The following is a 25,095-nucleotide window of genomic DNA, read 5'->3' as shown; positions in this document are numbered from 1 at the left end:
AGCCAAGCATTTACCGTCTGCCCCGGAAGTCTTTAGTGAGAACCCGGAAGCTGACCGGCTGCTGCTGTTTTCGTTACAGCACTTGTCAGTCGTCGGTGTCTCTGGTTACCAGGGAGACCGGGATCACAGGTGAGATGACCGCGGGGCGGGGAGGACAGGGCGCGTGCGAGGGGGCCGGGCAGGGCTCTGGGGGGTAAGAGCCGGAGGCACATGTCAGGGGCAGAATGTTCTAGCAGCTGTAGGAGTGACAGGCGGTGTGACAGCATGGCTGCCTCCCTCCCCTGATTACCGCTGCCTCTAGGCTTATCATGTGTGCGGAGAGGCCGGGCCCCTCTGCCTGATGCTGGGAGAGGCCCCGATCACTATCGCCATTATACTTCATGAAGTTCTTCCACAGCAGACCACCTCCCCCCTTGTGTCTGTGGCCGGGCCCCTCTACCTGACAGCAGACCACCTCCCTCCTGTGTCTGTGGCCGGGCCCTCTACCTGACAGCAGACCACCTCCCTCCCTGACCACCTCCCCTCCTGTGTCTGTGGCCGGGCCCCTCTACCTGACAGCAGACCACCTCCCCCCTGTGTCTGTGGCCGGGCCCCTCTACCTGACAGCAGACCACCTCCCCTCCTGTGTCTGTGGCCGGGCCCCTCTACCTGACAGCAGACCACCTCCCCTCCTGTGTCTGTGGCCGGGCCCCTCTACCTGACAGCAGACCACCTCCCCCCCTGTGTCTGTGGCCGGCCCCTCTACCTGACAGCAGACCACCTCCCCTCCTGTGTCTGTGGCCGGGCCCCTCTACCTGACAGCAGACCACCTCCCCCCCTGTGTCTGTGGCCGGCCCCTCTACCTGACAGCAGACCACCTCCCCTCCTGTGTCTGTGGCCGGGCCCATCTGACTGACAGCAGACCACCTCTACTCCTGTGTCTGTGGCCGGGCCCCTCTGACTGACAGCAGACCACCTCCCCTCCTGTGTCTGTGGCCGGGCCCCTCTGCCTGACAGCAGACCACCTCCCCCCCTCTGTCTGTGGCCGGCCCCTCTGACTGACAGCAGACCACCACCCCTCCTGTGTCTGTGGCCGGGCCCCTCTACCTGACAGCAGACCACCTCCCCTCCTGTGTCTGTGGCCGGGCCCCTCTGCCTGACAGCAGACCACCTCCCCTCCTGTGTCTGTGGCCGGGCCCCTCTGCCTGACAGCAGACCACCTCCCCTCCTGTGTCTGTGGCCGGGCTGTGTGCACTGGGGCAGGATAGTTACCACATAGCTGCAAGGGATCAATTCTCCATAATGTCCTGGAGCTGGAGAGCCATGATTTATCTCCACTGGAGCTGTGGACCCCGGGCCGACCCCTGTGGAGTCCCCCATAGTATTATCCACCCCCACCACTATACAGCCGGAGCCCCCCATAGTATTATCCACCCCCACCACTATACAGCCGGAGCCCCCCATAGTATTATCCACCCCCACCACTATACAGCCGGAGCCCCCCATAATGTAATCCACACCACCACTATACAGCCGGAGCCCCCCCATAGTATTATCCACCCCCATCACTATACAGCTGGAGCCCCCCATAGTAGGGCTGGGCGATATGGCCAAAAAATAAAATCTTGATTTTTTTTTTTTTTTTTTTAACATTTTGGACGATTCTCGATTTAAATCTCGATTTTTTTCTCTTCTTGCTAAACAGGACATTTTTCTCCCTGCAGCATCAGAAACTATTTTATAGACGTTTGAGACAACAACCATATTGCTTCCCAGTGTAACAGTGCTCCTCCCGTGCCCCTATGTAGTAGACAAGCCCATTGTGTGCCCCATATAAGTAGTTTTCCCAAATATGTGCCCTATGTACTAGTGTATTAGTAGTAGTACAGATGAGGGGATTAGCAGTACAGGTAAAGGTGAGGGGTGTAGTAGTGGTACAGATGAGGGGTGTAGTAGTACAGGAACAGATGAGGGGTGCAGTAGTAGTAGTGCAGGTAAAGATGAGGGGTGTAGTAGTAGTACAGGTACAGATGAGTGTAGTAGTAGTACAGGTAAAGATGAGGGGTGTAGTAGTAGTAGTAGTACAGGTACAGATGAGGAGTGTAGTAGTAGTACAGGTATAGATGAGGAGTGTAGTAGTAGTACAGGTATAGATGAGGAGTGTAGTAGTAGTACAGGTATAGATGAGGAGTGTAGTAGTAGTACAGGTATAGATGAGGAGTGTAGTAGTAGTACAGGTATAGATGAGGAGTGTAGTAGTAGTACAGGTATAGATGAGGAGTGCAGTAGTAGTACAGGTATAGATGAGGAGTGTAGTAGTAGTACAGGTATAGATGAGGAGTGTAGTAGTAGTACAGGTATAGATGAGGAGTGTAGTAGTAGTACAGGTATAGATGAGGAGTGTAGTAGTAGTAGTAGTACAGGTATAGATGAGCCTGGTGTAGTAGTAGTACAGGTACAGATGAGGAGTGTAGTAGTAGTACAGGTATAGATGAGCCTGGTGTAGTAGTAGTACAGGTATAGATGAGGAGTGTAGTAGTAGTACAGGTATAGATGAGGAGTGTAGTAGTAGTACAGGTAAAGATGAGGGGTGTAGTAGTACAGGTACAGATTAGGAGTGTAGTAGTAGTACAGGTATAGATGAGGAGTGTAGTAGTAGTAGTAGTACAGGTAAAGATGAGGGGTGTAGTAGTAGTACAGGTAAAGATGAGGGGTGTAGTAGTAGTACAGGTATAGATGAGGAGTGTAGTAGTAGTAGTAGTACAGGTAAAGATGAGGGTCAGGGACATAGCTAAGAGCATAGGGCAGACTGGGGGGGAAGGGCATGGGGTACACTGGGCTGGAGAGCATGGGGTACACTGGGGGGGGCAAGTATGGGGCACACTGGGGGGAGCAAGGGGCAGACTAGGGGGGGGAAAGGCATGGGGTACTCTGGGGGACATGCATGGGGCACACTGGGGGGAGCATGGGGCAGATCGGGGGGAGAATAGGGCAGATCGGCAGGGGCATGGAGCAGACCGGGGCAGGAGGGAACATACCTGGTGTACCCGCTCTGCGCGGGCGCACACCACCGGCACTTGCGCTCTCCTCCCGCCCGCACTACTCCCCGCAGCGGACCCGCCCCCATAGCCAGACGTATACGCGCGCTTCCTCCCGGCCGCACATGGAGGTCCCCGGAGGAGGCTGCAGATACTGAAGCATCGGGTGATAGTGTCGCTGCTGTACAGCTCCAGCACCCGCAGCGATCACCCGATGCTTCAGTATCTGCAGCCTCCTCCGGGGACCTCCATGTGCGGCCGGGAGGAAGCGCGCGTACACGTCCGGCTATGGGGGCGGGTCAGAGGCGGGGACATAGGACGCTGCTGGGCGCTCTCGCTCCTCACGCTGTTTCAGTAGTTGGAGGATGCGAGCAGCCCGCCCGCGCGCCCAAATCCAATTATTTTTTTGGAAAATCGATTTTCGATTTTCCAAAAAAGTCAAGTCGATTCTCAAATTCTGGGCGAATTAATCGAATTAATTCGATTAATCGCCCAGCCCTACCCCATAGTAGGGCTGGGCGATATGGGCAAAAAATAAAATCTCGATTTTTTTTAAAATTTTTTGACGATTCTCGATTTAAATCTCGATTTTTTTCCTTTTTTGCTAAATAAACAGAACATTTTCTCCCTGCAGCATCAGATACTATTTTAATATTTTAGACAACAACTGTATTGATTTCCAGTGTAACAGAGGCCCCATATAGTATAGGAAATCATGTTTGTGCCTCCATCTACGTAGGGTGTAGTATTGGAGGTATAGTGGATAGGGGGTGTAGGAGTGGAGGTATAGTGGATAAGGGGTGTAGTAGTACAGGTATAGATGAGGGGTGACTGGGGTAAAACTGAAGGGGACTGGGGTGACACTAAAGGGGACTGGGGTGACACTAAAGGGGACTGGGGGACACTAAAGGGGACACTAAAGGGGACTGGGGGACACTAAAGGGGACTGGGGTGACAATGGGGGACACTAAAGGGGACTGGGGTGACACTGGGGGACACTAAAGGGGACTGGGGTGACACTAAAGGGGACTGGGGTGACACTAAAGGGGACTGGGGTGACACTAAAGGGGACTGGGGTGACACTGGGGGACTGGAGGGACAATGGGGGACACTAAAGGGGACTGGGGTGACACTGGGGGACACTAAAGGGGACTGGGGTGACACTAAAGGGGACTGGGGTGACACTGGGGGACACTAAAGGGGACTGGGGTGACACTAAAGGGGACTGGGGTGACACTAAAGGGGACTGGGGTGACACTGGGGGACACTAAAGGGGACTGGGGTGACACTAAAGGGGACTGGGGTGACACTGGGGGACTGGAGGGACAATGGGGGACACTAAAGGGGACTGGGGGGACACTTGAGGGGACTGGGGGGACACTTGAGGGGACTGGGGGGACACTTGAGGGGACTGGGGGGACACTTGAGGGGACTGGGGGGGACACTTGAGGGGACTGGGGGGGACACTGAGGGGACTGGAGGGACAATGGGGGACACTAAAGGGGACTGGGGGGACACTGAGGGGACTGGGGGGACACTGAGGGGACTGGGGGGGACACTGAGGGGACTGGGGGGGACACTGAGGGGACTGGGGGGGACACTGAGGGGACTGGGGGGGACACTGAGGGGACTGGGGGGGACACTGAGGGGACTGGGGGTGACACTAAAGGGGACTGGGGTGACACTAAAGGGGACTGGGGGGACACTGAGGGGACTGGGGGGACACTGAGGGGACTGGGGGGACACTGAGGGGACTGGGGGGGACACTGAGGGGACAATGGGGGACACTGAGGGGACTGGAGGGACAATGGGGGACACTGAGGGGACTGGAGGGACAATGGGGGACACTAAAGGGGACTGGGGGGACACTGAGGGGACTGGGGGGGACACTGAGGGGACTGGGGGGACACTGAGGGAACACTGAGGGGATTGGGGGGGGACACTGAGGGAACAATGAGGGGACTGGGGGGGACACACTGAAGGGGACTGGGGGGGGACACTGAAGGGGACTGGAGGGACAATGGGGGACACTAAAGGGGACTGGGGGGACACTGAGGGGACTGGGGGGGACACTGAGGGGACACTGAGGGGACTGGGGGGACACTGAGGGGATTGGGGGGGGGACACTGAGGGAACAATGAGGGGACTGGGGGGGACACACTGAAGGGGACTGGGGGGGGACACTGAAGGGGACTGGGGGTTGACACACTGAAGGGGACGGGGGGGGACACTGAGGGAACAATGAGGGTACGGGGGGGACACTGAAGGGGACTGGGACACTGAGGGAACAATGAGGGGATTGGGGGGACACTGAGGGGACGGGGGGGTGACTGGTGCAGCTGGAGGTGATTGGAGCAGGAGGGCACATACCTCCATCTCCTCCTCCTCTCACCATCACACACATGCTCCCCTCCCGGCCAGATATGGAGGTCCCGGGTCTGTGGAGGAGGAGGCCGCAGGGACTACAGTAGGTGGTGATCGCATAGCTGCGGGTCACGGAGCTATACAGCGGGAACGGGGGTCTGCAGCGAGCCCCCCGTTCCCGCTGTATAGCTCCAGGACGAGCAGCGCCGCGATCACCACCTACTGTAGTCCCTGCGGCCTCCTCCTCCACAGACCCGGGACCTCCATATCTGGCCGGGAGGGGAGTGGGACGCTCAGTGGAAGGGGCGGGGGCAGATCAGCGGCGGCGCTGTCAGTGGCTGGAGGCCGCCGGCACTGCACCGCCCCTCTCCAGCCTGGCCACCCAGCATCTTCTCCCCGCTCACCCACACCGCCCCTCTACGGCTCTCCCGCCGGCCTGCACCGCAACCCCCCTTATCTCAGCTCCTCCCCGGCACCGCAGCCCGAAATGATTTTTTGTGAAAATCGAATTTACGATTTTCACAAAAAATCAAATCGATTTCAACGTTCTGGACGATTAATCGAATTAATTCGATTAATCGCCCAGCCCTACCCCATAGTATTATCCACCCCCACCACTATACAGCCGGAGCCCCCCATAGTATTATCCACCCCCGCCACTATACAGCCGGAGCCCCCCATAGTATTATCCACCCCCACCACTATACAGCTGGAGCCTCCCATAGTATTATCCACCCCCACCACTATACAGCCGGAGCCCCCCCATAATGTAATCCACCCCACCACTATACAGCCGGAGCCCCCCCATAGTATTATCCACCCCCATCACTATACAGCTGGAGCCCCCCATAGTATTATCCACCCCCACCACTATACAGCCGGAGCCCCCCATAGTATTATCCACCCCCACCACTATACAGCCGGAGCCCCCCATAGTATTATCCACCCCCGCCACTATACAGCCGGAGCCCCCCATAGTATTATCCACCCCCTCCACTATACAGCCGGAGCCCCCCATAGTATTATCCACCCCCACCACTATACAGCCGGAGCTCCCCATAGTATTATCCACCCACCACTATACAGCCGCAGCCCCCCATAGTATTATCCACCCCCACCACTATACAGCCGGAGCCCCCCCATAGTATTATCCACCCCCACCACTATACAGCCGGAGCCCCCCCATAGTATTATCCACCCCCACCACTATACAACCGGAGCCCCCCATAGTATTATCCACCCCCACCACTATACAGCCGGAGCCCCCCATAGTATTATCCACCCACCACTATACAGCCGGAGCCCCTCATAGTATTATCCACCCACCACTATACAGCCGGAGCCCCCTATAATATTATCCACCCCCACCACTATACAGCCGGAGCCCCCCATAGTATTATCCACCCACCACTATACAGCCGGAGCCCCCCATAGTATTATCCACCCCCACCACTATACAGCCGGAGCCCCCCATAGTATTATCCACCCCCACCACTATACAGCCGGAGCTCCCCATAGTATTATCCACCCACCACTATACAGCCGGAGCCCCCCATAGTATTATCTACCCCCACCACTATACAGCCGGAGCCCCCCATAATGTAATCCACCCCACCACTATACAGCCGGAGCCCCCCATAGTATTATCCACCCCCACCACTATACAGCCGGAGCCCCCCATAGTATTATCCACCCCCACCACTATACAGCCGGAGCCCCCCATAATATTATCCACCTCCATCACTACACAGATCACGTCTTTTCTCCTCTGCTCCAGCATCCAGTGGCGGCGGCTTTACCCCCCTCAATCTGACACTGGGCATTGTTCTTGGGGATGTGTGGCTTGCATGCAGCTGCTCAGCCATGAGGCTCCCAGCGGGCACAGTCTCTGTTTCATGCCGTTATGGAGTCAGCAGTGTTGGTGACTTTTCTGCACTATCCTCCTCAGCACTCTGTGACGCTGCTCTGTAATGTTACCTGGTCTCCATTGTAGTGTCCTAGAGCCGCGTCACACTGGTATCAGACAATGTTATGGGACTCAGTAGCCAGGGCTGTGGAGTCGGTAAGCAGCAGCTCCAACTCCGACTCCTAAATTTTATCAGGACCGACTCCGACTCCTGCGCCTTCATAAATGGCCGGTAGCAGCTTCTCCTGTGTGTGCAGTGAATGCAGCCAGTCTCCAGCCTCCATGTCCTGAACTACTCACAACTAGACTAGATGGAGCAGGTGGTCTTTTCCTGCTGACAGTCTTCTATGTTTTTAACTAAATATTCACCATACTTAAAGAAACACTGCTAACAATGCCAGATACCTGTAATATAGAGGTCACACATAGTGATATAGAGAGGGGTCACACATAGTGATATAGAGGTCACACATAGTGATATAGAGGTCACACAGTAATATAGAGGTCACACAGTGATATAGAAGGTCACTGTGGGGGCACGCAATAGCACGCACACACACAGCTTGCTGCAGCCATAGCGCACACACACACAGCTTGCTGCAGCCATAGCATACACACACACACACACACACACACACACACACACACACACAGCCTGCTGCAGCCATAGCATACACACACACACACACAGCTGCAGCCATTGAACACTGAAGAAAAACACAATCTTCTCCCAGAGAGAAAACACCACAGGACAGAGGTTACAGCTACACTACTTATGTCTTCTCCTCCTCCTCTATATTACACAGGATATCTCCATATTACACTGCTGCTCATATACAGTCATCCAGCATCCAGGAAGAGAACAGCACAGATCTCCCCCCCCCCCACACACACACAATGGACTCTTCCAGCTCAGAAACAAACTGCCAAATAGTGACCAACAACTTTTCCCCGACCACCCTTATCTACCAGGGCCAGTGTCCTATTACTGATATATTCCCCGACCCCCCCTTATGTAATAGGCCCAGTGTCCTATTACTGATATATTCCCTGACCCCTATTATCTAATAGGGCCAGTGTCCTATTACTGATATATTCCCCGACCCCCCTTATGTAATAGGGCCAGTGTCCTATTACTGATATATTCCCTGACCCCCATTATCTAATAGGGCCAGTGTCCTATTACTGATATATTCCCCGACCCCCCTTATGTAATAGGGCCAGTGTCCTATTACTGATATATTCCCCGACCACCCTTATGTAATAGGGCCAGTGTCCTATTACTGATATATTCCCCGACCACCCTTATGTAATAGGGCCAGTGTCCTATTACTGATATATTCCCCGACCCCCCTTATGTAATAGGGCCAGTGTCCTATTACTGATATATTCCCCGACCACCCTTATGTAATAGGGCCAGTGTCCTATTACTGATATATTCCCCGACCCCCCTTATGTAATAGGGCCAGTGTCCTATTACTGATATATTCCCCGACCCCCCTTATGTAATAGGGCCAGTGTCCTATTACTGATATATTCCCCCACCACCCTTATCTAATGGGGCCAGTGTCCTATTACTGATATATTCCCCGACCACCCTTATGTAATAGGGCCAGTGTCCTATTACTGATATATTCCCCGACCCCCCTTATGTAATAGGGCCAGTGTCCTATTACTGATATATTCCCCGACCACCCTTATGTAATAGGGCCAGTGTCCTATTACTGATATATTCCCCGACCACCCTTATGTAATAGGGCCAGTGTCCTATTACTGATATATTCCCCGACCACCCTTATGTATTAGGGCCAGTGTCCTATTACTGATATATTCCCTGACCCCCATTATCTAATAGGGCCAGTGTCCTATTACTGATATATTCCCCGACCACCCTTATGTAATAGGGCCAGTGTCCTATTACTGATATATTCCCCGACCACCCTTATGTAATAGGGCCAGTGTCCTATTACTGATATATTCCCCGACCACCCTTATGTAATAGGGCCAGTGTCCTATTACTGATATATTCCCCGACCCCCCTTATGTAATAGGGCCAGTGTCCTATAACTGATATATTCCCTGACCACCCTTATCTAATAGGGCCAGTGTCCTATTACTGATATATTCCCCGACCACCCTTATGTAATAGGGCCAGTGTCCTATTACTGATATATTCCCTGACCCCCCCTTATGTAATAGGGCCAGTGTCCTATTACTGATATATCCCCCGACCACCCTTATGTAATAGGGACAGTGTCCTATTACTGATATATCCCCCGACCACCCTTATGTAATAGGGCCAGTGTCCTATTACTGATATATTCCCCCGACCACCCTTATGTAATAGGGCCAGTGTCCTATTACTGATATATCCCCTGACCACCCTTATGTAATAGGGCCAGTGTCCTATTACTGATATATTCCCCGACCACCCTTATGTAATAGGGCCAGTGTCCTATTACTGATATATTCCCCGACCACCCTTATGTAATAGGGCCAGTGTCCTATTACTGATATATCCCCCGACCACCCTTATGTAATAGGGCTAGTGTCCTATTACTGATATATCCCCCGACCACCCTTATGTAATAGGGCCAGTGTCCTATTACTGATATATTCCCTGACCACCCTTATGTAATAGGGCCAGTGTCCTATTACTGATATATTCCCCGACCACCCTTATGTAATAGGGCCAGTGACCTATTAGAATGTTGCTCATAATATATATTCAAGAGCAAAACTTGTAAAATTCATATCAAAATTCAATTCTACATTTTTTAAAGATTTTTTTTTAAAGTCGGAGTCGGTACATTTTTTTCCGACTCCAGCCAAAGCTAGCTCCGACTCCGACTCCACAGCCCTGTCAGTAGCGTCATCTGCTGCTCTACATTGGGCAATGAGTAAAACGAGCTATACATAACAAACCTATACATTTATTTTGATGTTATATCGTCACTTTATTATAGCAATGTATTAAAAAAGAGAAAACATTTGTAAAATTTTGTAGAACCTAAAACTAATTTCTATTTTATAGTAATATATATATATTTTTTTTTTGTTAAAGTGGTACTCCAGCGGTGGAAAAAGTTTTCAGATTAAATGGTGACAGAAAGTTGTAAAGATTTGCAAATTCCTTCTATTTAAAAATCTTCAGTCGTCCAGTACTTATCAGCGGCTGTATGCCCTGCAGGAAGTGGTGTATTCTCTCCAGTCTGACACAGTGCTCTCTGCTGCCACCTCTGTCCATGTCAGGAACTGTCCAGAGCAGGAGAGGCTTTTTTTTTAAATTAAATGACTAGACAGCGTGAGTCAGCTGACCCCCAAACCACTTTAACACCCAGACAATATGTCCCCATCCCTAGTTAGGGCGAATCTGAATTTGAGGGAAATTTGTGAAGAATTTAGAATGTATTTTCTCATCTCCACTTCTTATTTCCTGGGGAACAGCATCAGGAGATAATGTTACGTTTTCTTATGAATAGCCAGGATAAGCGTGGCCCTGAGTCTGTGTTACTGCTTATGTAACCCTGCGGGGGCGGCCGCCAGCGGGAGCAGAGCTGTGTCTGTCAGCTGGTCTGTAAGTGCTGAGGCTGGATCCAGCCCTGGGCTGATGACTGATCCTCCCCTGCATGACAGGCTGATCCATGTTACCTGTGCTGACACACTGTAACAAAGGACAGGAGAGAGGGTTGTGCTGCTAGTGCGCTCACAGAGGATTGCTCAGACTGGCTGCGATTGGCACAAACCCTCAGCTCTGAGAAGTTTTAGGTCTCTACAGGTTATCAGGATGTGAACGTGCCCGGTGAGCGGCAGTGAGTACCAATCCCCACACTAAAGCAGAAGTCTCATGGCGGGATGACTGAGCGGAGAACCAGGGTGATGGACGTTCCTGTTTTGTTGTTGCAGGGAGTGAGATGGCAGCGGATGAGAAGATGGAGGTGACGGTGAAGACGCTGGACTCACAGACTCGGACGTTCACAGTAGAGGCAGAGGTGGGTGAGGGCCATAGTGAGAGGAGGGTCATCCTCCCGGCCAGCTTCCATTCAGTATGTGGACAGACCCTCCATCTCATCACAGACAGGGGGTACTGACTATGTGGTGCAGTGTATACGTATGGACACCTGCAGTATATGGCTGTATACACACGTGACCCCCTGCAGTATATGGCTGTATACAAACGTGACCCCCTGCAGTATATGGCTGTATACACACGTGACCCCCTGCAGTATATGGCCGTATACACACGTGACCCCCTGCAGTATATGGCTGTATACACACGTGACCCCCTGCAGTATATGGCTGTATACACACGTGACCCCCTGCAGTATATGGCTGTATACATACGTGACCCCCTGCAGTATATGGCTGTATACATACGTGACCCCCTGCAGTATATGGCTGTATACAAACGTGACCCCCTGCAGTATATGGCTGTATACAAACGTGACCCCCTGCAGTATATGGCTGTATACACACGTGACCCCCTGCAGTATATGGCTGTATACACACGTGACCCCCTGCAGTATATGGCTGTATACACACGTGACCCCCTGCAGTATATGGCTGTATACACACGTGACCCCCTGCAGTATATGGCTGTATACACACGTGACCCCCTGCAGTATATGGCTGTATACACACGTGACCCCCTGCAGTATATGGCTGTATACACACGTGACCCCCTGCAGTATATGGCCGTATACACGTGAAACCCCCTGCAGTATATGGCCGTATACACACGTGAAACCCCCTGCAGTATATGGCCGTATACACACGTGAAACCCCCTGCAGGATCTGGCCGTATACACACGTGACCCCCTGCAGTATATGGCTGTATACACACGTAACCCCCTGGAGTATCTGGCCGTATACACACGTAACCCCCTGCAGTATCTGGCCGTATACACGTGAAACCCCCTGCAGTATCTGGCCGTATACACACGTAACCCCCTGCAGTATATAGCCGTATACACACGTGTAACCCCCTGCAGTATATGGCCGTACACACGTGTAACCCCCTGCAGTATATGGCCGTATACACACGTGTAACCCCCTGCAGTATATGGCCGTATACACACGTGTGACCCCCTGCAGTATACGGCCGTATACACACGTGTGACCCCCTGCAGTATACGGCCGTATACACACGTGTAACCCCCTGCAGTATACGGCCGTATACACACGTGTAACCCCCTGCAGTATATGGCCGTATACACACGTGTAACCCCCTGCAGTATATGGCCGTATACACACGTGTGACCCCCTGCAGTATACGGCCGTATACACACGTGTGACCCCCTGCAGTATACGGCCGTATACACACGTGTGACCCCCTGCAGTATACGGCTGTATACACACATGGAGCCTGCGGTATATGCCTGTATACACCTAAAGTGCATATATACACATGAACGCATGTGCTTCTCTTCCTCCAGATAACGGTGAAAGACTTCAAGGATCACATATCGCCGTCTGTCGGCATCCCTTCGGAGAAGCAGCGGCTCATATATCAGGGTCGAGTATTGCAGGAAGACAAGAAGCTGAAGGAATACAGTGAGTGCGTCTCCTGTGCCGTCCGGGCCCCGCACCCTCGGGTCTGTATAACCCTCTAACCTCTTCTCTTCTCAGATGTGGACGGGAAAGTTATTCACCTGGTGGAACGTGCACCACCTCAGACACAAAGCACAACAGGTGGCGCCTCATCCTCCTCCAGCACATCCTCCTCCACCACCAGCGGCAGTGCACCAGGGGGCCCCGGAGCTGGGGGTCCTGAGAGGAATGGAAACAGCTATGTGATGGTGGGAGCCTTTAACCTACCGGTAAGAGGACAGGACATGTGGGATGTGAAGAAGGTGTCACATAATAAGGCACTTTTCTTATATACTTTTATTAGGACCTCTGCTTGCTGTCAGTGAATGGGAACTGTATAGGTAACACTTTGTAGACTGCACATAGCAGCAGCACATTCTCCCATGTTCTCCTTATAGTCCGATGCTGGTTCCTACACACTACAACAAGCTACAGTATATCCATCCTGTATTCATTACAGAAAACAAGCAGAGATCTTGAGACATTGTGGAGAATTGAAGCCTAGTAGAAGTATATTAAAAAGGTGAAGCAGTTTTCTGGCTGTAGTCGGTGAATGGGAACTTCCATTGTATGTAAATTGGCCCTGGTCATGTGATGCACGGCCCATACACTTATGAGCCACGTACCCGCATACTCTTCATGTGACCGGGACTTCATTATCTGGATGTAAGCTGTTACGGATCCTGTTCACTAAGTGCAAACGGAGTATATGGGATCAGTGTATATTGTTACATTATATAGAGAATAGGATTTGCTGTAATAGTTTATAGCATGTCAGTAGGGACCTCACTGATGTTCAGGTTGGGGCTCTGATACCCCCAGTGTACCTGACATACCCCTGTGGGGAGACGGCACTGTATATTCTGTATTCTATGTCAGTTACCTTCTGTTCTGTTTTATTGGCGGCCATCAATAATACAGAACAGAAGATAACCGACATAGGATACCATGTGTGAGGTCCGCTCAGCCAGTCAGCAGCCGTAGTGGGATCCATCCGCAGCTGCTGAGTGGACCTCACATGTCATGGCCCGGATCCCCGCTCAGACCAGGAAGCGGCTCGAGACCCGGGGACCAGAACGGCAGTATGCGGCGGCCACCAGTGCTGGGGTGGGGGAGGTCAGAGGATGTTATTCTTTTTATCGTCCCCTGTTCTTGCTAAAAAAGAAATTGGTCTGGCCAGACTTCTCTTTTAATCGTACATCATCCATTTCTTTGCCATATCCTCTCTCCCTGCAGCATGTCATGTCTGGTCTTGGCGAGGGCGGCAGAGCTCCCCGTGTCACCACAGTCACTGGAGTAAGTATACCATCCCCTGTCCCTGTATATGACTCCATGCTGGGTGACCCGTCTCCACGTAGATTAGGAAATGTGAAATGTATAGAACAACTCTCTGATTTTATTCTGTTTACTGTCGTCCTTCTTTCTCCCCTCCTCCCCCCCCCCCCCCCCCAATATTCACATCTATTTTGTGTCCTCTCTTCTTCTTTTTTTTTTCCCTTCCCCTATTCACATCCATTATTCTTTCTTGCTCCTGTATTCTGCATGCCGTCCCCCTTCCCTCCTCCCGGTCCCCTCCGCCACAACTGCTGTCTGTCCTCCCTTCTCCGCTTAGAATGATGGCTCCTCTCTTGATGTCCATATAAACTTGGATCAGCAGCTGCCCATCCAGGTATGAAACGGAGCTCCCCTTCCGGCTCACGTCATCACTCTATGTAGCGGCTTCTGGTTTCAGCCGATAAGTGTTGTTCTGTATATCTTGAAAAGTTGCACAGTTTTCAGATATACGTTTTATATCAGTTCCTCTTGGTTTTCGAGATCTCTGCTCCTTGTCCTTATTTATCACCAATGGATAGCGGTGCGTCCAGGTCTCACAGATCCCAGATCATGGGATCTGCACAAGTTAGGGTCCTATTCCAAGGGTCGTTGGGGGCCCGATCAATAATGTAAACGAGCACCGATCTGCTAGATCTGCCTATTACACGGCCCGATAATCATTTAGTGTTAGTATTGTTTAAGCACCATACTTCTCATGCGCTCCTCCTTCCTCCCGGTCCCGCCGCAGCAGCAGCTTTGGTGCGGCCTGTCTGAGCTGACAGACCGCTCAGCCAATCACTGGCCGCGGCGGTCCTGGCCAGTGATTAGCTGAGCAGTCTGTCAGCTAAGAAAGGCCGCTCTGAAGCTGCTGCGTGCGAGACCAGGAGCGCAGGAAAAGACCTGCAACATGTTTAGGTAAAGCATGGTGCTTTTGAAATCGTCCGTCGCCCGCCGCGCATGGCTATTCCACGCAGCGATGCGCAGTCTGTGCCCGGTGATTTTATGTTTGAACCTAAATAAACGATCAGCCGATGACACAATCATCGGTTGATCGTTGTCTCTACCGACTGATAATCGGCCTGATTCGGCTGGTTATCGCTCCGTGGAATAGGACCCTTAGTATCTACTGAAATAGACAATGGCGGCAAGATGAGATCTTGAAAACTTGAATTGATATATTAATAATGATGCAAAGTGTAAAATCCATTTCCCAAAATAGGAATGACCCAGTGATGTCAGCTCTGATCTCTGTACTCAGGCCCCCCGCTATGCTGTGGACATTGGGCAGGATGTCCGTTCTGGATACAGACATGAGGACAGCAGAGGTCGGGGTGTATATATGCCTCTGGTCTTCCTATGGGGAGCATGTATTGAGAAGATCCAGTTCTATATAAAACCATACCAGGAGGAAAATGGCTGCTCTAGTGACCTCTATAGGTAGCTGCCAAAACTGTTCTAAAAAAAATCTGATTGGTTGCTGTAGACATGTCCTCTTGCCCATAGCAATGAGCTCAGTGCAGGTTATAATTTAGGACATTGAACATAAAAAAAGGTCCCAAGTAACCCGTATAGACACTGACATAGCCACGTTTGAGGAAAACCCTGGTCCATCCACTCGCTGAACAGGTTCAGCGGGAACCACATCATGCTGCAGATTGTAGATCAATGCCTAAGGGAGCCATAGTTTACATTGTGATTGTATTACTGCAAAACTTAAAGGGGAACTCCACCTCAATCTGAGTGTTTATCGTGAGGCATTGCTCCTTGAGAAAAGCAGGACTTGATCATGGGGCAGATGACACAGGGCAGTCGCTGCAGTTAGGTGTCATATATTGGCCATCCGTAACCATGTGGCCCTTAGGCCGGACCTACTACACAAACCTCGAGCCAGGAGGAAAAGGGGACCAAGGTAAGTTTATAGTAGAGGGTTTGAATGGAGTTCCCCTTTAAAGGGGTTATCCAGTGCTAAAAACATGGCCACTTTCTTTTAGAGGCAATATGACTCTTGTCTCCAGGTCAGGTGCGGTTTGCAATTAAGCTCCATTCACTTCAATGGAACTTAGGCAGCAAAACCCCCGCCCAAGCTGGAGACGAGTGGTGCTGTCTCTGGAAGAAAGTGTCTATGTTTTTGTAGCGCTGGATAACCCCTTTAAGGGCCCTATTCCACCAGACGATGATCGTTCGCATAATCGTTAACGATCTCAAACCACCGCTATTGCGAAAGACCTGAAAACGTTCACTCATTTCCATGGAACTATAATCGTTACTTATGATCGTATTTGCGATCGTTTTTTCTTCGCTATTGCGTTCGTATCTACTGCGAATAACCAAACAACTTCTTATTCAATGCGAACGATTTGCGAATGAGCAACGATAAAAATAGGTCCAGGTCTTATAAAGCGATCAACGATTTCTCGTTCGGTCGTTAATCGGTAACTGCATTTCAACCGAACGATTATCGTTTAGATTCGAACGATTTAACGATAATCTGAATGATAATCGTCCGGTGGAATAGGGCCCTAAGAGTGTAAAGTATGTGAGCTGCGCTGATCTACAGCCACACGTGTTTCTTGCTGCTGTGATCTAATGCGTTCTCTGTGTTCTCTCGCTTCTTCTCATCTCTCACTTTGACGTGTCTGTCGCTCCCTTGTTACATTAACACATGGTCCGACCTCTGACCTCTTCCTCCACCCTACCCTTATTACTATCTCTTCTTTATAACCCCGCTATGTCCTTCTCTTTCTCTGTCTCCTTCTTCTTTACATAAATCCCACCATACAGAGTGAACCACGCGTTCGCCTCGTCCTGGCACAACACATGCTGCAAGATATACAGTCCATCCTGGATCGCCTCGAGGTCAGTCTGTGAGCTCTATGCACTGTGCCGTATACATGTAGTAGAGACACTATTGTGTGCTGTATACATGTAGTAGTGTGAGGAGGAGGTGACGCTGCTGTGTGCACTGTGCTGTATACATGTAGTAGTGTGAGGAGGAGGAGGAGGAGGTGACGCTGCTGTGTGCACTGTGCTGTATACATGTAGTAGTGTGAGGAGGAGGAGGTGACGCTGCTGTGTGTGCACTGTGCTGTATACATGTAGTAGTGCGAGGAGGAGGGGGTGATGCTGCTGTGTGTGCACTGTGCTGTATACATGTAGTAGTGCGAGGAGGAGGGGAGTGACGCTGCTGTGTGCACTGTGCTGTATACATGTAGTAGTGTGAGGAGGAGGGGGTGACGCTGCTGTGTGCACTGTGCTGTATACATGTAGTAGTGTGAGGAGGAGGGGGTGACGCTGCTGTGTGCACTGTGCTGTATACATGTAGTGCGAGGAGGAGACGCTGCTGTGTGTGCACTGTGCTGTATACATGTAGTAGTGCGAGGAGTAGGGGGTGACGCTGCTGTGTGCACTGTGCTGTATACATGTAGTAGTGCGAGGAGTAGGGGGTGACGCTGCTGTGTGCACTGTGCTGTATACATGTAGTTGTGCGAGGAGGAGGGGGTGACGCTGCTGTGTGCACTGTGCTGTATACATGTAGTAGTGTGAGGAGGAGGAGGTGACGCTGCTGTGTGTGCACTGTGCTGTATACATGTAGTAGTGCGAGGAGGAGGGGGTGACGCTGCTGTGTGCACTGTGCTGTATACATGTAGTAGTGTGAGGAGGAGGAGGTGACGCTGCTGTGTGCACTGTGCTGTATACATGTAGTAAGTAGAGACACTATCGTGTGCTGTATACATGAGTAGTGTGAGGAGGAGGGGGTGACGCTGCTGTGTGCACTGTGCTGTATACATGTAGTAGTGCGAGGAGGAGGGGGTGACGCTGCTGTGTGCACTGTGCTGTATACATGTAGTTGTGCGAGGAGGAGGGGGTGACGCTGCTGTGTGCACTGTGCTGTATACATGTAGTAGTGTGAGGAGGAGGAGGTGACGCTGCTGTGTGTGCACTGTGCTGTATACATGTAGTAGTGTGAGGAGGAGGGGGTGACGCTGCTGTGTGCACTGTGCTGTATACATGTAGTAGTGTGAGGAGGAGGAGGTGACGCTGCTGTGTGTGCACTGTGCTGTATACATGTAGTAGTGCGAGGAGGAGGGGGTGATGCTGCTGTGTGTGCACTGTGCTGTATACATGTAGTAGTGCGAGGAGGAGGGGAGTGACGCTGCTGTGTGCACTGTGCTGTATACATGTAGTAGTGTGAGGAGGAGGGGGTGACGCTGCTGTGTGCACTGTGCTGTATACATGTAGTAGTGTGAGGAGGAGGGGGTGACGCTGCTGTGTGCACTGTGCTGTATACATGTAGTGCGAGGAGGAGACGCTGCTGTGTGTGCACTGTGCTGTATACATGTAGTAGTGCGAGGAGTAGGGGGTGACGCTGCTGTGTGCACTGTGCTGTATACATGTAGTTGTGCGAGGAGGAGGGGGTGACGCTGCTGTGTGCACTGTGCTGTATACATGTAGTAGTGTGAGGAGGAGGAGGTGGGAGACGCTGCTGTGTGTGCACTGTGCTGTATACATGTAGTAGTGCGAGGAGGAGGGGGTGACGCTGCTGTGTGCACTGTGCTGTATACATGTAGTAGTGCGAGGAGTAGGGGGTGACGCTGCTGTGTGCACTGTGCTGTATACATGTAGTAAGTAGAGACACTATCGTGTGCTGTATACATGAGTAGTGTGAGGAGGAGGGGGTGACGCTGCTGTGTGCACTGTGCTGTATACATGTAGTAGTGCGAGGAGGAGGGGGTGACGCTGCTGTGTGCACTGTGCTGTATACATGTAGTTGTGCGAGGAGGAGGGGGTGACGCTGCTGTGTGCACTGTGCTGTATACATGTAGTAGTGTGAGGAGGAGGAGGTGACGCTGCTGTGTGTGCACTGTGCTGTATACATGTAGTAGTGCGAGGAGGAGGGGGTGACGCTGCTGTGTGCACTGTGCTGTATACATGTAGTTGTGCGAGGAGGAGGGGGTGACGCTGCTGTGTGCACTGTGCTGTATACATGTAGTAAGTAGAGACACTATCGTGTGCTGTATACATGGAGGAGTACTGTGTGTTATTTTGCAGCAGCAGCCCGGCAGTGATCAGTCCTCGGAGCCTATGGAGACCTCTGGATCAGAAGGGGAATCAGGCAACAGGGATCCACCGTCCCAGGCCTCTACTACTGAGGGACAGGCTGGTACAGGATCCTCTAGGTGACGCACATCTACATCTCTCTCTCACATTCTGACATTCCCAGCATCGTGTCTCACAACTTGTCCGTTCTCCTCGCAGTCACCCCACCCCTGCCGAGTACGTGGAGGTTCTCCAGTCTTTGTCCAGAGTGGAGGAGCGTCTGGCCCCCTTCATGGAACGCTACAGGGAGATCATCAATAATGCCACAAATGGCGTCTATGAGAACGTGAGATGACACTAGTGACTTTACACTCTTCCAATAATGGGGTATTCTGGTCTGAACCTATTTCAATCTGTGGCGAGGTGGTCGTCTGACCTGATCACCAGAATGGAAGACCCTGGTCCTCTTTCTTCCCCAAGTTATAAGACTGCAGCTAGGAGGAGTTTGCATAGAACTGCCTGAGACTTTGAATGAGATGGCAGGGAACTAGGCCCCCAACTGGGTGATCTGTGTTTTAGGACCCTCGGCTTTTATCAGCTATGAACTGATGAAAAATGTTTTAGACCGGAATCCCTCTTAAAAGGGGTTGTTTTTTGGTGCCAGAGAATCGTAATTTACGTCTATTAAAAAAAAAAATCTCCAGTCTTCCAGTACTCATCATCAGCTGTATGTCCTGCAGGAAGTGTTGTATTCTTTCCAGTCTGGAGAGCAGGAGAGGTTTTCTATGGGTGATATGCCACTGCTCTGGACAGTTCCTAACATGGACAGAGGTGGCAGCAGAGAGCACTGTCAGACTGGAGAGAATACACCATTCCCTGCAGGACATACAGCAGCTTATAAGTGCTGGAAGACTTGACATTTTTAATTACAAATCTCTGGCACTTTCTTCCACCAGTTGATTTGAAATAATTTTTTTTGTGATAATTATGATATTGCCCCTTTAGAGGGGGGTCTTGTAGTTTGGGTCTGTAGACCCAGCCATAGACATTAGATTTCTCTCGGTGGATTCCATTGGTTTTGATCAGACTTGCTGAGTGCCCGGCGATCTCCTGACGTCTGTCTTTCCCTCCCGCAGGATGACCGGGAGCAGGCTCAGCGTGTTATTAACCTTGTCGGGGAATGTCTCCGTCTCCTGGGAAACGCTTTGGTTGCGGTGTCCGATTTGCGTTGCAATCTGTCAATGGCTGCTCCCCGACACATGCATGTTGTCCGCCCCATGTCACACTACACCGGTCCCATGCTACTCCAGCAGGCTGCCATTCCAATACAGGTGAGAGGTTGGGCTGTACAGACACACGGTACTATTACTGATGCTCCGCATGCTGCTGCTCACTTCTCATTCTGTTCTCTTAATTTTTCCTTTATTATCCCTAGATAAATGTTGGCACAACAGTCACAATGACGGGCAATGGAGCCCATGCTGGCCAGGCCACCTCTGATACCTCCTCCACATCGGCAGCTCCAGCCTCTGAGCAGCCCAGAGGGACCAGTGAGGGCCCGGCCCCCCCCACAGCGGGGGAACCCACCCCATCCCAGGTGCCTCCTGCCCCCACTCCTCCACCACACCCACGTGTTTTACGCATCACTCACCAGACAGTGGAGCCGGTCATGATGATGATGAACATCCAGGGTGAGGTGGTCCGCCAGTAACAGTCCCACCCGGCTGCCGCTGGATTTTCTTTATGGTGTTTTCTGTGTTTTTTCTTAGACTCCGGATCTGGAGGCTTATCAAACGTCCCCCCGACATCAGCCGCACATGGTGAGACGTAAGAAGAAATTGTTTTCCTCGGCCCTCCCAGCTTTTGCAAAACTACAATTCCCATCATGCCTGGACAGCCAAAACCTTAGCTGTCCGGGGATGATGGGAATTGTAGAGTTGTAACAGCTGGAGGGCCGCAGGTTTGATACTTGGAGGGGCAGTTTATTATCAGGAAATCTCGACTGGTTTATATCAGTCGTGCCCTGTCTGTTCTATGGAGAGGGGAGGAGGGAGATTAGTCACCGAGGGAGTGAGAGTTATGTGAAAGCTGGTATTTAGAGGTCAGTGCTGACTTCAGAGGCGATAGCCGGATGATGTAGCTGTAAATTAACTCTTTGTTGTCCTGTTTTGGTGCCTCATCTCCCTCCACCCCTCCCCTCTCCATAGAGAACAATGAAGGCAGGGGGGAGAGCTTCAAACTTCATGATAAAAATTCATTTTGGGCTAATAAACCCAAATACAAAGTTTCTTAAAATCGCCTGTACTATTGATTTCTGCAAAAAAAATTTTTAAAAGGCAGTGACACTTTTAATGTCTTTTTTGGAGAACCCAGAGGAGGGTTACATAGCAGTGGGGGAAAGGAAAGAGCTGTACAGTACTGTAAACTTATAACATAATGGCTTCTTCTGGATCATAGGTGGTGGAACTCATATACACATGCCAGGCCTGCCCCCAGAGTTCATGCAAGCCATCTCCCATCAGATCACCCAGCAGGCCATGGCGGCTGCTTCAGGTGGGTACAGGAGTCTGTTCAGTGTCACTTTTCCTGCCATCAGGTCTGGGCCTCATTATTACAGCATGGTACGTACAGGCTGTTTGTAGGAATAGGTGCTGGTGGGTTTCTATTGCAGTGTCCCTTCCATCAGTGTTTTTTTTTTTTTTTTTTTTTTTTTTTTTTTTAATAAACTTTTTATTGCAACACAATGTCAGCCAGTTACAAAACAATATAGAAAGCAGGAGGTATACACATCTGTTGCTTTTTTGATACATGGACAGAAAAACAGAAAGACACCTTTATCTCGTCCACCTCCCCCAAAAAAGTCCACCCAGAGTCACCCAGTCGCTTAAGTAGCTCATCTGAAGTCCGCTGGAAATATGAAAGGGGCTCCTCTTGGGTGCTGTCGTACATCAGTGAAGTAGTCAGAAAGCGGACCGGGGGGGACAAAGCGATGTGTCCTTAGTCATTCTATATGCCTCGTCAGTGTCAACGGGCGAAGGGGCGGAGGTGTTCGCAAGCCAACATAATACCATGGAAGCTGGGACTAACAGTGGACTGCTACATTGTGAGTTATCCCCATGAAGAAATTAGACAGAGTCGGGGCGAAACGTATTACCTGATACAAAACTGTCCGCCTCTCGACCCTGTTAGGGGTGAGAGGATGGCCCCTTATTCCTAATTCCAGCATAAAAACTGGGCAGAGAGAAATAAGGCAATAAAAGAGAGAAGAAAAACAAAGAAATAACCATCTAACAAACCAGATCAACTAATCCTATGCATGAATATCAGGTACGCCATCAGAGTCTATAACTCAGTGGCGGTGAGAGTTGGAAAAGCGAGCAGTGAGAAGTGAGACCGACCGATTCTCCCTATCCCGTCATCTTAGTCTAGGTGTCAGGGTTTCTAAGTTTCAAAGCTCCCAGGGTGCCTCTGATGTCTTCATTACAGTACCAGCTAGTGAGTTTAAAGTGTTGCATGAGCTGAGTCCTCTCCACTTGAGAGAGACTATGTTCTATAAAACTCCTCCATTTTCCATGAATGCTTTAGTGGAGGTTTCTTTCGTTTTTAGGGTATATAGTAATTCCCAATGCATTGTTTCTTTGAGCAATCTAGTGAGTTCTCCTATCGAGGGAAGCTTATCTTGTAACCAGTGATGTAAAATACTACGCAAGGCTAGCAGAAGGGTAAGGTGTATCCCTTTACTCGCCACCAATCTACCCGGGGCCTCATTATCAGAGGGGTATGGGATGTAGTGGAATAAGAGGCTCAAGGGGTCCATAGGTAGGTCTACACGCCACGTAGAGGTGACAAGATTCCCAACCTGTCCCCAGTAGTTCTGGGTCTCCAGGCAAGTCCATAGGCCGTGATACAAGTCTGTTGCTGGGGTTTTACACTTTGGACAGTGTGATATATAGGGAGTGGAGCGGGGGGGGGGGGGGGGGGCTATGAAAATTAAACGCATAAATGGCTTTGTGGATCACCTTCAGGTGTGATTCACGCAGTCGCTCGTTTGGTGTGGCGAGCCTCACAAGGGACAGACCCTTTAAAATGTTCATATTTAGATCTTCACCAGCCAGAGTTGTAGCCCAGCGACCCAGAACTTTGTCTACTAGACCCTGGGATGCCTGTTCAGTGAGAAGCGAATATAATTGCGATAGTGAGAGGTGGGAGTCAGTAGGAGTTAGTAAGAGGTCAAATTGGGTCGTTTTCTCTGTCGGGGAAGGGCATTTACCCTATTTTGGCTAAAGCTGCAGATTTGTAAATGTTGCCATTGTTGTTGTTTGGGTAGGTTGTGCTTACTAGAGAGTTCCTGCCAGGTCAAGTAGGTCCCCGACCGCAGATCTAGTAGATCTGCCATTGTGTTTATATTTTTTGTTTTCCATGTCTGGAAAAATGGGTTTTCCATCAGTGGTTGTCTGGAGCATCCACTGAGTAGGTGGGACCCTCCACTGATCCTGCATTGGCTGCCTGTCTCTTACTCATAAGTATTCCTTGTTCCGTTTGTCTTGTACAGGGCAGCAGATTCCCAGCTTCCAGGCTCAGCCCCCTCGATTTGTCTTCACAAGACCTGGCGCCCCTCCTCACCCTCCCCAAACGGGAACCACTGCCCCCCCTGCAGGAAACGGAGCTCAAGCAGGAGCAGGATCCGGGACAACGGTGAGCTGTCCTATAACTTTACCACCTTGATTCATTCTGTTTTTTTCTCATCGGGCACATCAGTCCTTACTTTGTGTCTCTTCCAGGCCGCTCCGACCTCCCTGACTCAGATGATCAGTGGTTTAGTGGGCCAGCTTCTCATGCACCCCGTCATTGTAGGTAAGTAAGGTCTTTGCCAGCTCTCTTGTCAGCCACCATGTACCTTTTCCCCATATATGTATATGCTATGGCTATTGCAGCCTCCATATTCCATCATCTCTGTATTGTGACAGAGTCAGTGAGTCATGAATACTGCATTACCAGACCCCTTAAAGAAACCCTTTAAGGAAGGGCCCTTTAAGGAAGGGTTAAAGAAGCAGCCAGTTTTCATTTTTGAGTTGTCCTTGCCTTCCTCATCTTGTTTTTTTCCAGGACCAATTGTACTTATGCCTTTTAATGTAATTCTGTGCCATGACATTTTGTGTTTGTGTCTGTGGGGGTGTAATTCTGCGACTTTTTGGGGTTTTGTGAACACAAGTAAATGATGCTTCCCTCCTTTGCTCTCACTACAGCTCAGAGCGGCGGCACAGGTCCGACCTCCACTTCTTCATCTACCACCACTTCTTCATCTACCACCACTTCCTCATCTACCACCACCTCTTCATCTACCACCACCAGCACCTCCTCCACCACCACTTCAACCCTCCCAAGCACTCCCACAGCACCTTCTGCACCATCTTCCCAGCCGCCTCCTGGACCAGAACAACATCTGTCGCAGTTGCTGGGCTCCCTTCTGGGCCCCGCCAGCTCAGGCATGGCCAACATTGCCATGGGCTCACCAAGTATCGCAGTGGCTGTTCCTGGAATGCCAGCATTTCTACAGGGAGTCACCGATATATTGCAGGTAATCGTTCTTCTGGTTGTGAATTGGTGGTGTATCCTCGGAATAGGACAACTATAGTTGTTCTGCAGGGCTATGATGGCTGATTCTATGCTCAGAACAGGGCTGGAAGCAATTGACTTTATTCACAGTATAGTGCCTACTACTGCGTGCCCTATGAAGTAATAGATTATCATGCCTCAAGTAGCAGAAGAAATAAAAGATGAGGGCAGAAAAGAGTAGCAGGTCTCAGTTATGAAGGTCTGCACTGGATGGTTGTGACGTTTGCATCTCTGTCTATAGTGACCTATACC

The 25,095-nt window shown here is 50.9% G+C and overlaps 1 protein-coding gene across 9 annotated transcripts in view; it reads left to right on the top strand.

Moving 5' to 3' along the window:
• The window catches only part of BAG6 (BAG cochaperone 6), a 31,509-nt gene continuing 6,414 nt past the window's right edge, over positions 1 to 25,095 (top strand). For 4 of the 9 annotated variants that reach the window (XM_069943905.1, XM_069943908.1, XM_069943903.1 and 1 more), the window contains exons 1-16: positions 23 to 129; positions 11,194 to 11,279; positions 12,723 to 12,840; positions 12,916 to 13,106; positions 14,113 to 14,172; positions 14,489 to 14,545; positions 16,972 to 17,046; positions 19,240 to 19,367; positions 19,447 to 19,573; positions 20,364 to 20,558; positions 20,663 to 20,918; positions 20,997 to 21,047; positions 21,685 to 21,780; positions 23,780 to 23,922; positions 24,009 to 24,081; positions 24,474 to 24,805. In XM_069943905.1, the coding sequence (XP_069800006.1) occupies positions 11,202 to 11,279; positions 12,723 to 12,840; positions 12,916 to 13,106; positions 14,113 to 14,172; positions 14,489 to 14,545; positions 16,972 to 17,046; positions 19,240 to 19,367; positions 19,447 to 19,573; positions 20,364 to 20,558; positions 20,663 to 20,918; positions 20,997 to 21,047; positions 21,685 to 21,780; positions 23,780 to 23,922; positions 24,009 to 24,081; positions 24,474 to 24,805 (1,980 nt within the window). In that variant the 5' untranslated portion in view covers positions 23 to 129; positions 11,194 to 11,201. Of the gene's footprint in view, positions 130 to 11,193; positions 11,280 to 12,722; positions 12,841 to 12,915; positions 13,107 to 14,112; positions 14,173 to 14,488; positions 14,546 to 16,971; positions 17,047 to 19,239; positions 19,368 to 19,446; positions 19,574 to 20,363; positions 20,559 to 20,662; positions 20,919 to 20,996; positions 21,048 to 21,684; positions 21,781 to 23,779; positions 23,923 to 24,008; positions 24,082 to 24,473; positions 24,806 to 25,095 lie in introns of all 9 variants that reach the window. The other 5 variants (XM_069943911.1, XM_069943909.1, XM_069943904.1 and 2 more) reach the window with 4 other exon arrangements.

The sequence above is a fragment of the Dendropsophus ebraccatus genome, chromosome 10, assembly GCF_027789765.1.
Source record: "Dendropsophus ebraccatus isolate aDenEbr1 chromosome 10, aDenEbr1.pat, whole genome shotgun sequence".
NCBI lineage: Eukaryota > Metazoa > Chordata > Amphibia > Anura > Hylidae > Dendropsophus > Dendropsophus ebraccatus.
The sequence above is the reverse complement of the archived record's forward strand: the minus strand, read 5'-3'. Positions and strand labels throughout refer to the sequence as shown.